Source organism: Phasianus colchicus, chromosome 38, assembly GCF_987193195.1.
Source record: "Phasianus colchicus chromosome 38, bPhaCol1.hap1.1, whole genome shotgun sequence".
In the NCBI taxonomy this organism is placed as follows: Eukaryota; Metazoa; Chordata; class Aves; order Galliformes; family Phasianidae; genus Phasianus; species Phasianus colchicus.
Window position 1 is genome coordinate 2463164 of NC_143473.1, and position 11095 is coordinate 2474258.

The 11095-nt window shown below is 57.2% G+C and overlaps 1 protein-coding gene across 4 annotated transcripts; it reads left to right on the forward strand.

Moving 5' to 3' along the window:
- Positions 1-43: 43 nt before the first annotated feature.
- Positions 44-10662, forward strand: C38H19orf47 (chromosome 38 C19orf47 homolog). Of its 4 annotated transcripts, none has more exons than XM_090129986.1 (9): positions 44-225; positions 1573-1612; positions 1705-1792; positions 3047-3161; positions 4676-4751; positions 5799-5870; positions 5981-6061; positions 6781-6836; positions 7727-10662. In XM_090129986.1, the coding sequence occupies exons 1-9, from the start codon at positions 100-102 to the stop codon at positions 8087-8089; spliced, it is 1017 nt and encodes a 338-aa protein (XP_089986112.1). In that variant the 5' UTR covers positions 44-99; the 3' UTR covers positions 8090-10662. The 4 variants fall into 4 exon arrangements, with proteins under 4 accessions (XP_089986112.1, XP_089986115.1, XP_089986114.1 ...); XM_090129989.1 differs by having other exon boundaries at positions 67-161; XM_090129988.1 differs by lacking the exon at positions 44-225 and adding an exon at positions 762-1400 and having other exon boundaries at positions 1513-1612.
- The last annotated feature ends 433 nt before the right edge of the window (positions 10663-11095 follow it).

The window sequence follows — 11095 nt, forward strand, 5'->3', positions numbered from 1 at the left end:
TTTCGACCCTTTTCCCCCCCGCCCCCCCAGCCGTACCGGAGGTCCCGGGGGGGGGGGGGGCGGATCCGGGGGGCGGCGCCCGCCGCCGCGCTGCGCTCTATGATCACCGCTCCTGTTTGTGCCGGGGCGCGGAGTTATGACGTCACGTCCGGCTCCCCGCGGTCAGCACTTCCGGTTGGGGCCTGGACGGGAGGGTCCGCGAGGCGACGCGATGGGGCGGGGGAGGTGTGTGGGGAAATGGGGCGGGGGGAGACGGAGGGGGCTGTGGGGCAGGAGGAGCGGGGGGTCCCTGTGGGGCTGAGGGTCCCTATGGGGCGGGGAGCTGTGGGGCAGGGGGCTGAAGGGTTGGGGGCCTGTGTGGGGCAGGGATCGATATGGGGCGGGGGGTCCCTATGGGGCGGGGAGCTGTGGGGTTGGGGGTCCCTATGGGGGAAGGGGTCCCTATGGGGCAGGGGGCTGAGGGGTTGGGGGCCTGTGTGGGGCAGGGATCGATATGGGGCGGGGGGTCCCTATGGGGCGGGGGGTCCCTATGGGGCAGGCGGCCCCTATGGGGCAGGGGGCTCCTATGGGACAGGGGGCTGTGGGGCCAGAGGTCCCTATGGGGCAGGGGGTCCCTATGGGACGGGGAGCTGTGGGCCTTTGTGGGGCAGGGGGTCCCTATGGGGCGGGGAGCTGTGGGGCTGGGGGTCCCTATGGGGCGGGGGGCTGTGGGGCTGGGGGTCCCTATGGGGGAAGGGGTCCCTATGGGGCAGGGGGCTGAAGGGTTGGGGGCCTGTGTGGGGCAGGGATCGATATGGGGCTGGGGGTCCCTTTGGGGTTGGGAGCTGTGGGGCGGGGAGCTGTGGGCCTTTGTGGAGCAGGGGGGTCCCTATGGGGCAGGCGGCTGAAAGGTTGGGGGTCTGTATGGGGCTGGGGGTCCCTATGGGGTTGGGAGCTGTGGGGCGGAGGGTCCCTATGGGGTGGGGGGCTGAAGGGCTGGGGGTCTGTGTGGGGCAGTGGCATCCCTATGGGGCAGGGGGTCCCTATGGAACAGGCAGCTGAACGGTTGGGGGCCCCTATGGGGCAGGGGGCTGAAGGATTGGGGGTCCCTACGGGGCTGGGAGCTGTGGGTCAGGGGATCCCTATGGGGCAGGGGGAATCCTTATGGGGCAGTGGGTCCCTATGGGGCAGGGAGCTGTGGGGCTGGGGGTCCCTTTGGGGCTGGGGGTCCCTATGGGGCCAGGGGTCTCTATGGGGCAGGGAGTTATGGGGCCAGGAGTCACTATGGGGCAGGGAGCTTTGGGGCCAGGGGCCCCTATGGGGCAGGGGGCTGAAGGGTTGGAAGTCCCTATGGGGCTGTGGGCCTTTGTGGGGCTGTGGGCCTTTGTGGGGCCAGGGGTCCCTATGGGGCTGGGGGCTGCTATGGGGCTGGAGATCCTATGGGCAGGAGTCCATGTGGGGCTGGGGTCCCCTATGGGGCCGGCAGTTGAAGGGTTGGGGGTCCCTATGGGGCTGGGGTCCCTATGGGGCTGGGGGTCCCTATGGGGCAGGGGTCCGTGTGGGGCAGCCCCTCCCTGTCCCGCCCCATTGCAGGCGCTCAGGGATGGCGGAGCTGCGGCGTCGGTGACGATGGGTGAGCGCAGCGCCCCCAAAATCCCCCAAATCGCCCCCCAAAAAACCCCTGGAAACCACCCCAAAACCAACATCCCCCCCCCACCCCCCCAGCCACCTCCGAGTGGATTCAGTTCTTCCGAGACGCGGGGATCCCCCCCGGCCCCGCCGTCAGCTACGCCGTCGCCTTCGTGGACAACCGGTGAGCGACCCAAATCCGCCGCTTTTCACCCCAAAACTCAGCCCCCCTCCTGGCGCCGCGGTTCGCCCCGATCCCGGCCTTTTTGGCCCCGTTTTGTGCCCTGTTTTCTCTGCTACGAAGCCCCTTCTCCCATTTCCGGGGTGTTTTGGAGCGTTTGGGGAAATTTTTATCCCAGTTTCAGTCAGATTTGCCCAGTTTTGCCCCATTTCAACCCCTTTTTCCCCCCCCCTTCCGACCCCTTTTTCCCCCCCCTTCGACCCCCTTTTCCCCCCCCCCCTTCGACCCCTTTTTCCCCCCCCCTTCGACCCCTTTTTCCCCCCCCCCCTTCGACCCCTTTTTCCCCCCCCCCCTTCGACCCCTTTTTCCCCCCCCCCCTTCAACCCCTTTTTCCCCCCCCGTTTCAACCCCTTTTTCCCCCCCGTTTCAACCCCTTTTTCCCCCCCGTTTCAACCCCCTTTTCCCCCCACTTCAACCCGTTTCTCCCCTCATTTTAGGCCCATTTTTGCCCCATTTGGGCCCATTCCCCCCCCTTTAAACCCATTCTCCACCATTTCAACCCCTTTTTCCCCCCCTTTAGGCCCCTTCCTCTCCATATCAAACCCACTCCCCCCACTTTAGGCCCATTTTTTCCCTCTTTAAACCCATTCTCCCCCCTTTAAATCTATTCTCCCCCATTTCAAACCCTTTTTTTCCCCAATTTAGACCCATTTTTGCCCCATTTGAGCCCATTCTCCCCCCTTTAAACCCATTCTCCCCCATTTCAACCCTTTTTTCCCCCACTTCAGGCCCATTTTTGCCCCATTTAAACCCATTCTCCCCCACTCCAACCCCCTTTTCCCCCCCCTTTAGGCCCATTCTGCACCATTTGGGGCCATTTTTGCTGTTTGGGGACAGACTTCCCCATTTTCATCCCACTTTTGGTCCAATTTTGTCCCGTTTGAGGCTCTTTTTGTTCCACTTGGGGCCAATCTGAGCCATTTTCACTTCCCTCTCAGCCCATTTTTCCCCAATGAACGCAATTTTGCCTCAGTTCTGCCCCATTTCTCTCCAATCCGAGCCCTTTTTGCCCCACTTTCACCCTTTTCCCCTTTTTTTTATCCCCTTTGCACCAATTCAGCCCCGTTTCGGAGCCGCCTTCGCCCTTCTGGGGCTTTTTTCCCCCCCTTCAGGCCCACTTTGCTCCGTTTTGAGCCTTTTTCGCCCCATTTTGGGCCGTTCTTGTTGCATTTTGGGGCCGTTTCCCCATTTTTGCAGCATCCACAAGCACATGTTGCTGGACCTGACGAAGGAGCTGATGCATGAGCTGGGCATCACCTTGGTGGGCGACGTCATCGCCATCCTCAAGCATGCCAAGGTGGCCTACAGGCAGGTGAGTGCCCAAACTGCCCCAAAATCACCCCAAACTGCCCCAAAATCACCCCAAACTGCCCCAAAATCACCCCAAACCGCCCCAAAACAGCCAAAATCTGCCCCAAAGGACCCCAAATCTGCTCTAAACAGGCCCAAAATTGACTCAGACCGCGCAGAAACTGCCAAAACCTGCCCCAAAGGACCCCAAATCTGCTCTAAACATCCCAAAATTGACTCAAGCCACACAGAAAGTACCAAAACCTGCCTCAAATGACCCCAAATCTGCTCTAAACAACCCCAAAATTACCTCAAACCGCCTCAAAACAGCCAAAATCTGCCCCAAAGGACCCCAAATCTGCTCTAAAGAGCCCCAAAATTGCCTCAGACCACACAGAAAGTGCCAAAACCTGCCCCAAAGGACCCCAAATCTGCTCTCAACAACTCCAAAATCACCTCAAACCGCCTCAAAACAGCCAAAATCTGCCCCAAAGGACCCCAAATCTGCTCTAAACAACCCAAAAATTGTCTCAAACCACACAGAAATTGCCCAAACCTGCCTCAAATGACCCCAAATCTGCTCTAAAGAGCCCCAAAATTGCCTCAAACCGCCCCAAAACTGCCCAAAGCTGCCCCCAAATGGCTCCAAACTGCCCCAAATCTGCTCCTGACCGCCCCAAAACGACTCCAAACCGCCCCAAAATTGCCTCAAACGCAGCCCAAAATGACCCCAAACCACCCCTCAGCCTCAGGGCCATCCAACGCTGCCCTGAATCACCCCAAAAGGCCCCGAAAGTACCAAAAAATGGCCCCAAATTGCCCCCCAAATGCCCCCAAATTACCCCAAATCACTGAAAACTGCCCCAAAATGCCCCCAAGAAGGCCTTGAAGTACCCAAAAGTACTGAAAATCACCCCAAAATTGCCCCCCAAAAGGCTCTAAAGTACCCAAAATTACTGAAAATTGCCCCAAAATGCCCCCCAAAAGGCCCTAAAGTACCCAAAAGTACTGAAAATTGCCCCAAAATGCCCCCAAAAAGGCCCTAAAGTACCCAAAAGTACTGAAAATTGCCCCAAAATTGCCCCCCAAAAGTCTCTAAAGTACCCAAATGAATGAAAACTGCCCCAAAAGTCCCCCAAAAGGCTCTAAAGTACCCAAAATTACTGAAAATTGCCCCAAAATGCCCCCCAAAAGGCCCTAAAGTACCCAAATCACGGAAAACTGCCCCAAAATGCCCCCAAAAGGCCCTAAAGTACCCAAAACTACTGAAAATTGCCACAAAATGCCCCTAAAAAGGCCCTAAAGTACCGAAATCACTGAAACCTGCCCCAAAATTGCTCCCCATAAGACCCTAAAGTACCCAAAACTACTGAAAATGGCCCCAAAATTTCCCCCAAACCCCAACACCCCAAATCTGCCCCCAAATGACCCCAAATCTGCTCCCAAACGACCCCAAATCCGCCCCCAAACGCCCCCCCACCCCTCCCAGACCCCCCCCTGTAATTAGGCTAATTAGGGCGGCTCGTTATCCCGCAGGAAATGTGCCGTGCAGCCACAGAGGCGCTGACCCCCCCCAGCGCCCCCCCGGAGCCGCGGCGCTGCGCCAACAGCGGTGAGTGCAGCAGGGCTGCTAATTAGCGGCTAATTAACAGCAGCGTTCGTTACAGCGCCTTGTAATTAACGAGCTCGGGTCTGAGCTCCTTCGGCCCCCCCCCCCACCCCAACATTGCCCCCAATTTTGAGCTTTTTTTGCCCCTTTTTGCCCCCAATTTTGAGCTTTTTTTGCCCCCAATTTTGAGCTTTTTTGCCCCCTTTTGCCCCCAATTTTGAGCTTTTTTGCCCCTTTTTGCCCCCGATTTTGAGCTCTTTTTGCCCCCGATTTTGAGCTTTTTTCCCCCCTTTTTGCCCCCGATTTTGAGCTTTTTTCCCCCCTTTTTGCCCCCGATTTTGAGCTTTTTTTTGCCCCTTTTTGCCCCCGATTTTGAGCTTTTTTTTGCCCCTTTTTTGCCCCCAATTTTGAGCTTTTTTTTGCCCCTTTTTGAGCCGTTTTTGCTCTGAATTTTGATCCAATTTTGGTCCTTTTTTTTTTGCCCCCGATTTTGGTGCTTTTTCTCCTCAATTCTGAGCCTTTTCGCCCCAAATTTTGGTCCAATTTTGATCCCATTTTGGTCCAATTTTGACCCGATTTTGGTCTCTTTTTATTTCCTGTTCTGCTCCCTTTTCTCCCCAGTTTTGAGCCATTTCCCCCCAAATTTTGGTCCCTTTTTTACCCCCAATTTTAAGCCATTTTTGCCCCCAAATTTTGATCCCCCTTTTTTTTTTCCCCAATTTTGGTCCCTTTTTTTGCCCCCAATTTTAGTCCCCTTTTTTTTTTTGCCCCCAATTTCAGTTCTTCCCCCCCCCCCAAATTTTGATCCTTTTTTCTTTTTTTTGCCCCCAATTTCAGTGTCCCCCCCCCCCCCAAATTTTGGTCCCCTTTATTTTTTTTTGCCCCCAATTCGGATCCCTTCCCACCTCCTTTACCTCCCTTTCCAGCCCCATTTTGGGGCCATTTCGCACCATTTCCTGCCTTCTTCTCCCCCATCCCCCCCCCCCCAACTTACCCTCCCCCCAATTAACTCCAACCTCTAATTAACACTCTGCTAATTACCCCCCACAGCCGCCGGCCGGATGATCGCCAACAGCCTCAGCCGCGACCCCGCCTCCATCTCCATCACCGTCCCCAACCACAGTACATCCCCCCCCCCCACCCCATTTCTCCCCTCCCCAATTCCCCCCGCTCCCCAATTCCCCCCCCCCAGACCCATTTTTGGGTCCAATTCTGCCCATTTTTGCCCCCAGGTTCCCCCCCCGTGCCCCCAAAGCAGCGCCGCATTGCAGCCGACGCCGCCCCCCGCCCGCGGCGCAGCCCCGCCGCCCCAGGTACCAAAACACCCCAAAATACCCCAAAAAGCCCCAAATTTCACCCCCCCATGGGGGTCTCCCCTCCTCAGGACCCTTCAGCATCCCCTAAACTTCTCCACCTGCCCCCAACCCCCCCCGATTTCTGCTCCTTTTCCCCCAAATCTCTCCTCCTTTCCCCTCCCTCCCGCGATGCACCCCATCTCTCCGCTTCCCCAAAATCTCTTCTTTTTACCCCAAATTTCTCGGCCTCCCCAAAATCTCCTCTCCCTCCCTCCCCCCCCCCATCCCCAAATTTTATTCTTCCCCCCAAATGCCCCAAATTCCTTCGTTCCATTTCCCCTCCAAACGCCCCAAATTTTCTCTCGCTGTTTCTCCCGAAAATGCATCAAATTTTCAGTTTCCCCCCAAAACGCCCCAAATTTCTCCTTTCCATTTCCCCCAAAATGCCCCAAATTTCCCCTTTTTGTTCCCCAAAATGCCCCAAATTCCTTCACTCCATTTCCCCCCAAATGCCCCAATTTTCCCATTTCCAACTCCCCAACTTTCCCCTCATTTCCCCCAAACTTCCCCCCTTATTTCCCCCCTTTTCACCAATCCCGCGATTTTTCCACCCAAATTTTGGCTGTGTTCAAAAATCCCCATTTCTGAAAGCGACCAATTTTGCGCTTTTCTCTAAATGGTGGGTTTTTAAAATGTGATTTTTGCCCCAAATTCCCCGTTTTTCCCCTTAAATCCAGCCCTGCACAGGACGTCGGTGTTCGACCGCCTGGGAGCGGAGACGGAGCTCAGCAAGGTGGGGGAATTTGGGGTGAAATGGGGCAGATTTGGGTCAGAAAACCTTTTGGGGTTTCTCTCCATTGAATTGGGGTCAGAATTGGGGTTTTTGGGGTGTTTTTGTAGGGCCAGGCGGGGCTGCGTTTGTAGGGTGGTAATGGGGGGTGGAGTTGGACCCCAAAATGGGGGGGGAGGGGGCATAAAAACCCCAAATGGGACCCAAAGGGGGGGGGTGACCCCAAAATGGGATGTGGGGGAAGGGGGGGACATGGACCCCAAAATGGGACTTAAAGGGGGGGGGTCTGACCCCAAAATGGGACTTAAAGGGGGGGGGAGTGACCCCAAAATGGGACCTAAAGGGGGGGGGACATGGACCCCAAAATGGAACTTAAAGGGGGTGGGGGGGACCCAGACCCCAAAATGGGACCCAAAGGGGGGAGAAGGGGGTGACCCCAAAGTGGGATGTGGGGGACAGAGGGGTCACAGACCCCAAAATGGGACACAAAAAGGTGGGGGGGGGGGGAAGGGGTGACCCCAAAATGGGCTGGAAGGGTGGAACCTAAAATGGGGCTGGGGGGGGTGGGCACAAAATTGGGACTGGGTGTGGATGGGATGGGGGGGGGAGGACCCTAAAATGGGGCTGGGGGGGGGTGGGCAAAAATTGAGACTGGGTGTAGCTGGGATGGGGGGGGGGGACAAATTTGGGACTGGGTGTAGATGGGATGGGGGGGGGAGGACCCCAAAATGGGGCTGGGGGGGGCGGGGGGTGGACACAGAATTGGGACCGAGGATAAATGGGACTGGAGGGGGCGGGGATCCCCAAAATGGGCCTGGAGGGGGGGTTTGGGGGGCAGTTGTCCCCATGAGGGCTCAGCCCCCCCCCCAGGACCCCCCGTTTCCCCCCCCCAGCCCACAGTGGGGGTGTTTGGCCGCCTGGGCTCCGCGCCCCCCACCTCCCCCCCCCCATCACCGGAGGATGACGACGGCCGCCCGCTGCCCTACGCCGGGGTCCTGAAGAAGCCGCCTCCCCCCCCAGCTCCTCGGGACCCCCCCCCACCATCAGAACCTCCCACCGCCCCCCCGACCCCCTCCGAGGTTCCGCCGCCCCCCCCGGCCCCCCAGGATTGCCGGGTCAGCAGCAGCCGAAGGGGGAGACCCCCCCGTGGGGGGGGGGCGGTGCGGCTGCACCGGGGTTGGGGGGGGCCTGGAGCGCGGATGGACGGCGCCGGGGGGGTCAGCGTGTTCCGCAGGCTGGGCAGGAAGGGGCTGTGACGTCATCGGTCGGCGCCGCGACGTCATTGGTCGGTGCCTGGGACGTCATCGCTCGGAGGTGTGACATCATCGCTCGGAGGCGGGGTGCCATGGGTGGCGTCAGCGGGGCTGTGACGTCATCGGTCGGTGCTGTGACGTCATCGTTTGGAGCGGTGACGTCATCATGCGGTGTTGCGATGTCATGGCCTGGAGGTGTGACGTCATTGTTTGGTGCCACAACGTCATCGCTTGGAGCTGTGACGTCATCGCTTGGAGCTGTGATGTCATCGCTTGGTGTTGTGGTGTCGACCCTTGGAGGTGTGACGTCATCGTTCGGAGCTGTGACGTCATCGTTTGGCGATGTGATGTCATTTGGTGTGACGTCATCGCTTGGAGGCGGGGTGCCATCGGTGGCGTCAACGGGGCTGTGACGTCATGGTTTGGAGCGCTGATGTCATCATGCGGTGTTGTGATGTCACCCCCCGGAAGTGTGACGTCATCGCTTGGCGCTGTGACGTCATCATTCGGAGCGGTGACGTCATCGCTTGGAGCTGTGATGTCATTTGGTGTGGTGACACCATTCGGAGCTGTGACGTCATCGCTCAGAGCGGTTGCGTCATCGGAGCTGTGACGTCATCACTTGGAGCGGTGACGTCGTCGGAGCCGTGACGTCATCGCTTGGAGCAGTGATGTCATTTGGTGTTGTGACGTCATCGCTTGGCGCTGTGATGTCATCGCCTGGAGCTGTGATGTCATCTGGTGTGGTGACGTCATCATTCGGACCCGTGATGTCATCACTCGGAGCTGTGATGTCATCGCTTGGCGCTGTGACGTCATTTGGTGTGGTGACATCATCGCTTGGCGGTGTGACATCATCGCTTGGCGCTGTGATGTCATCAATCGGAGCTGTGATGTCATCATTTGGCGCCGTGACATCACCCCCTGGAGGTGTGACATCATCGCTTGGTGGTGTGACATCATCGCTTGGCGCTGTGATGTCATCAATCGGAGCTGTGATGTCATCATTTGGCGCCGTGACATCACCCCCTGGAGGTGTGACATCATCGCTTGGTGCTGTGACGTCATTGTTCACAGCTGTGATGTCATCACTTGGAGCGGTGACATCGTTGGAGCTGTGACGTCATCACTCGGAGCCGTGACGTCATCGCTTGGAGCCGTGATGTCATTTGGCGCTGTGACGTCATCACTCGGAGCCGTGACGTCATCATTCGGTGCCTCGATGTCGTCACCCGGCTCTGAAGTCAGGACTTGGAGCTGTGACGTCATCACTCGGCGTCAGGCCGCCCGCGGTTGCGGCTGTGACGTCATCACGCAGTGCCACGACGTCATGGCTGCCGGCGGTGACGTCATCGGTGCCCTGTGACGTCACCATGCGGTGCTGTGACGTCATCGTGGGGGGGGGGGCAGATGACAGCGGACAATTTTTATCCCCGTTTTGCCCAAAATCGCCGTTTTCCACCCCGATTTTTCTCAGGTTTGGGGATTCCTGTTATTTAACTCCCCCCTCCTCCATTTTCTTCTTCTCCTCTTTCTCCCAAACCGCGGCTTTTCAGCCCAAATTGAACCCAAACCTCCCAGTTTCACCCCCAAACCAAACTTTTCCTTCACCGTTTGCCCGTTTTTCCGCTTCCTTCCCCATTTTAGGGTGGAAAAACCCCAAAATACCGCGATTTCCTGCCGCCTCTTTCCGTTTTTAAGGGAGCTCTTTCTCCTTCTTTAAAGCATTTTTCTCATTTTCCACTCTTATTTCCTTCCGTTTCTCTCCCATTTTTTTCCTTTTTCCATTTTTTCACCTTTTCCCATCAATTTTATTTCATTTTTCCCCTTCCCCCCACACTTCCCTCCGTTTCTTTCCCCCCTTTTATCCTATTTATTCCCCCCCCCCCATATTTCAATCCTGCTGCTTTGGGGCCAGGCTCCAAAAAGGCTGAATCTCCCCAAACCACAAACCCCAAAATCTCACTTTTTTCACCCAAACTTCACTTTTCTGCCCCTTCCCCCCCCTCCAACCCCCCCACGCGGTTCTGCAGGCGCAAATTTTGGGGTGAAACCGTCAGATTTTGGGTCATCCCCCCCCCCAACCACCAGCGGTTCCCCCCGGGGCGGCGCCGTCCGTTTGCTGTGGGTTTGGCTCTGAATTTTGGGTTGATTTTCTGTTTTTTTGGGGTGCGTGGTTTTTTTTTTTTTTTTCTTCTTTTCATTTTTGTGCTTTTCCGCAGTTTTGATGCCACGTTTTCGCATTGCCCAATTTTGGCTTTTTTATTTTATTTTATTTTATTTTTGGGGGGGTTTCCCCGCCCCCTGAAGGCTCAGATCGCTTTCGTTGTGTGGAGCAGTGCTGCAAAACACCAAAAAAAGGCAAAAAAAACCCCGAAAAACACCAAAAATTGAACGTTTGTTTTTTGGAGGTTTTACCAACAAAAGGCACCAAGGGGTTTTTTGGCTCCTCCCCTCTCCGTGCCTTCCGTTTCCCCTCCGTTTCCCCTCCGTTTCCCCCCCGTTTCCGCCCCGTTTCCCTCACGGTCGGGGGGGGGGCGGTGTGGAACGGTGCAAATAAAGGACATTTTTTTGGAGTTTTGCCGGTTTTTTTTGCCCTTTTTCACCCGCGTTTCGCCCTCAAAAACGACACAACTCCCGCCGCCGCGTGGGGTGGCCGACAAAATAAATCCCGTGGAGTTTTTAATACCGTTTGGTAGTTTAATAATTCAATAATTCCGTGGAAAAACCGGCGGACTCGCGCGAATAGGCCGCAACCGGAAGCGGCTGCGGCCTAGGAAGGATACAACCGGAAGTGGGTGCGGCCCGCACTTCCGGAGGCGACGCTGTCCGCGGCGACCCAACCCCCGCCCTCCCCGTTATCGCCGCCCACGCGTGGGTCGGCCCGCGCTGCGCGCGCAGATTCGTTTTCAAAATATTCCCCTTCCCGCACGCAAAGCGATCTTCCGCTTTCATCCGTAACCGGAAGCGGGTGCGGCCCAGAGACCGGAAACGGGTGAGGCCTACGCT